At 36.9% G+C, this 1,918-nt stretch overlaps 1 protein-coding gene across 2 annotated transcripts; it reads right to left on the bottom strand.

The window, feature by feature from the left end:
* Positions 1-396: 396 nt before the first annotated feature.
* On the bottom strand, positions 397-1,702 carry LOC117638240 (BURP domain protein USPL1-like). Of its 2 annotated transcripts, XM_034373374.1 has the most exons (3): positions 1,613-1,702; positions 1,408-1,496; positions 397-1,218 (listed from the first exon to the last, which is right to left on the bottom strand). In XM_034373374.1, the coding sequence occupies exons 2-3, from the start codon at positions 1,453-1,455 to the stop codon at positions 397-399; spliced, it is 870 nt and encodes a 289-aa protein (XP_034229265.1). In that variant the 5' UTR covers positions 1,456-1,496; positions 1,613-1,702. The 2 variants fall into 2 exon arrangements, with proteins under 2 accessions (XP_034229265.1, XP_034229266.1); XM_034373375.1 differs by lacking the exon at positions 1,613-1,702 and having other exon boundaries at positions 1,408-1,516.
* Between the last annotated feature and the right edge of the window lie 216 nt (positions 1,703-1,918).

The following is a 1,918-nucleotide window of genomic DNA, read 5'->3' as shown; positions in this document are numbered from 1 at the left end:
CTGCACAAACACAGCCATGGCTATGTACCGTCAGAAAGTAAACAAAGGGAATTGCTAGCTTGTCCAAAGTAAAGCATTCTTAGAAGTAAACGATGCACTAAGTTCATAAATGTCAGGGAAAAGATTGTTTAGTACCGAGCATAAATTGTTTAGTATCAGTACGTATCTGGTACATTGTCAATATAATCTAGGTTTATATTAATTCATATAACCTAGAATAAACAGCGATGCATCATTATATATATTGATAATGTATCAAGTATTTAAAATTTCATAGTCGGTACCATCCAATCACTCCTTTAAGCATAACACTGTGGGTGACATGCTATTGAAACGACTGTTTTAGTACCATGCATGCATTTACAAATTGAAAACCACAGTGCCACAGTGCTACTATTAAGCTGGCAGTGGCACCCAAACAAGATTATCAGCAGGAAAGAAATGGCAGACAGGGGAGCTCCCAGGTTGAACATCAAGCACACTGAATGCCGCATGGCTAGGGTCCCACTGAGAAGTATCAAAGTGGCAAACAGCAGCAGCTTCAACTCTCTCTCCATTCTCACCACCAAGCAAAACTTGATACAGCCTGTTCTCACTTTCTTGGCTATGGCAATAGAAAACTGCATAAGGGTAAGGCATGGTGTGGCATCCAATCATTTTAGGAGCCAAGATCTCCTTGGGAGCTTCCAAAACGGTGTAGTTTTGCAAAAGGGTAGTTGAGTTTTTGAGTTGGGATGTGGTTAAGACCTTGAACTTGGTGCTTGATCCAAAGAGGGCACCTACAAGATCAAGCATGGATTCTATGGAGGCAGCACAAAACTTGACCTCTCCTTTGATGGGTTCAAGCTCACATTGGGTCAATGTGTATTCAATGGCCTTGGCTTGGGGAGAGCCTTGGGTGAAGGAGAAAAATTCAAGAAGGTAGGGGAGTTTTGAGATTGAGAAAGGAATGGAAGCAGCTTCTTCTCTAGGCAATATTCTAGGAGATGTAGAAGGGTCATTTTTGGAAAAGTATATGGGCATGGTTTTCCCTAGCTTGAGATCTTTTGGGGTGAAGAAAACATTTAGTAGTGCAGTGTCCATGTGATGCATGTGGGATGATGATGTTGAATGATCATGATCATGCTCATTGCCTTGATACAAATCAATCAAGTCTTCATTGTTGTCTTTCCCATTTCCAAGAGAAATAATCTTCCTGGCATTATTCCCTTGTGCAGTCTGAAATTATATGTTCAAACTTCAAGCAATTAGGATGAAACAAAAAAAATAAATCAAAGCAAAAAACTTCTAGACACACTGCAACAAATGCTGTTGAACTAAGAACACAATCAAAGAAATTATTACATCAAATTCAAGAAAACTTTGTTGAATTGGTGAAAATTCAGTGAGGTGGAAATTAATGCCTACCAATAAAACAAGCAGTGCGTATAAGATGAGGCTCCAAGAAGGACGCATTTCCTGTCTTCAAATTGTCTCGATTTTCTTTTCTTTCTGATCTGCTTTGCAAGTAAGGAAGCAATAATATCATGATTTATCAGTTGGGGACTTAAATTTAATGCAAGTAGAGTTTTTCATTCCTCTTATTAAATTAATCCGCACATTATGCTAGCACCTATGCAATTTCCTTCTTCTTCGTTTCGTTTATTTTTGATATGGAAGGACAGGAGGAAAGGGAGACAGAGAAGATATTTTTTTTCCTCTTATTATTATACTTCATGCATTGTTTGTAGGTATTACAAATTCATAAGATCATATTATATAATATTCATTTTTCTAGTTATGTAATTAACCCAAGTTTCAATAGGGCATTTGATAATTGTATTTACAAAACTTGTTTTTTTATTCGGTAAATATCATTCATAATATTTGAACTTATTACATCTTTCAACAAAAAATAGAGAATAAATACAACTGAACG

This window comes from Prunus dulcis, chromosome 8 (assembly GCF_902201215.1).
Source record: "Prunus dulcis chromosome 8, ALMONDv2, whole genome shotgun sequence".
In the NCBI taxonomy this organism is placed as follows: domain Eukaryota; kingdom Viridiplantae; phylum Streptophyta; class Magnoliopsida; order Rosales; family Rosaceae; genus Prunus; species Prunus dulcis.
Note: the sequence above shows the minus strand (reverse complement) of the source record. Positions and strands in the feature narration are given on the sequence as shown.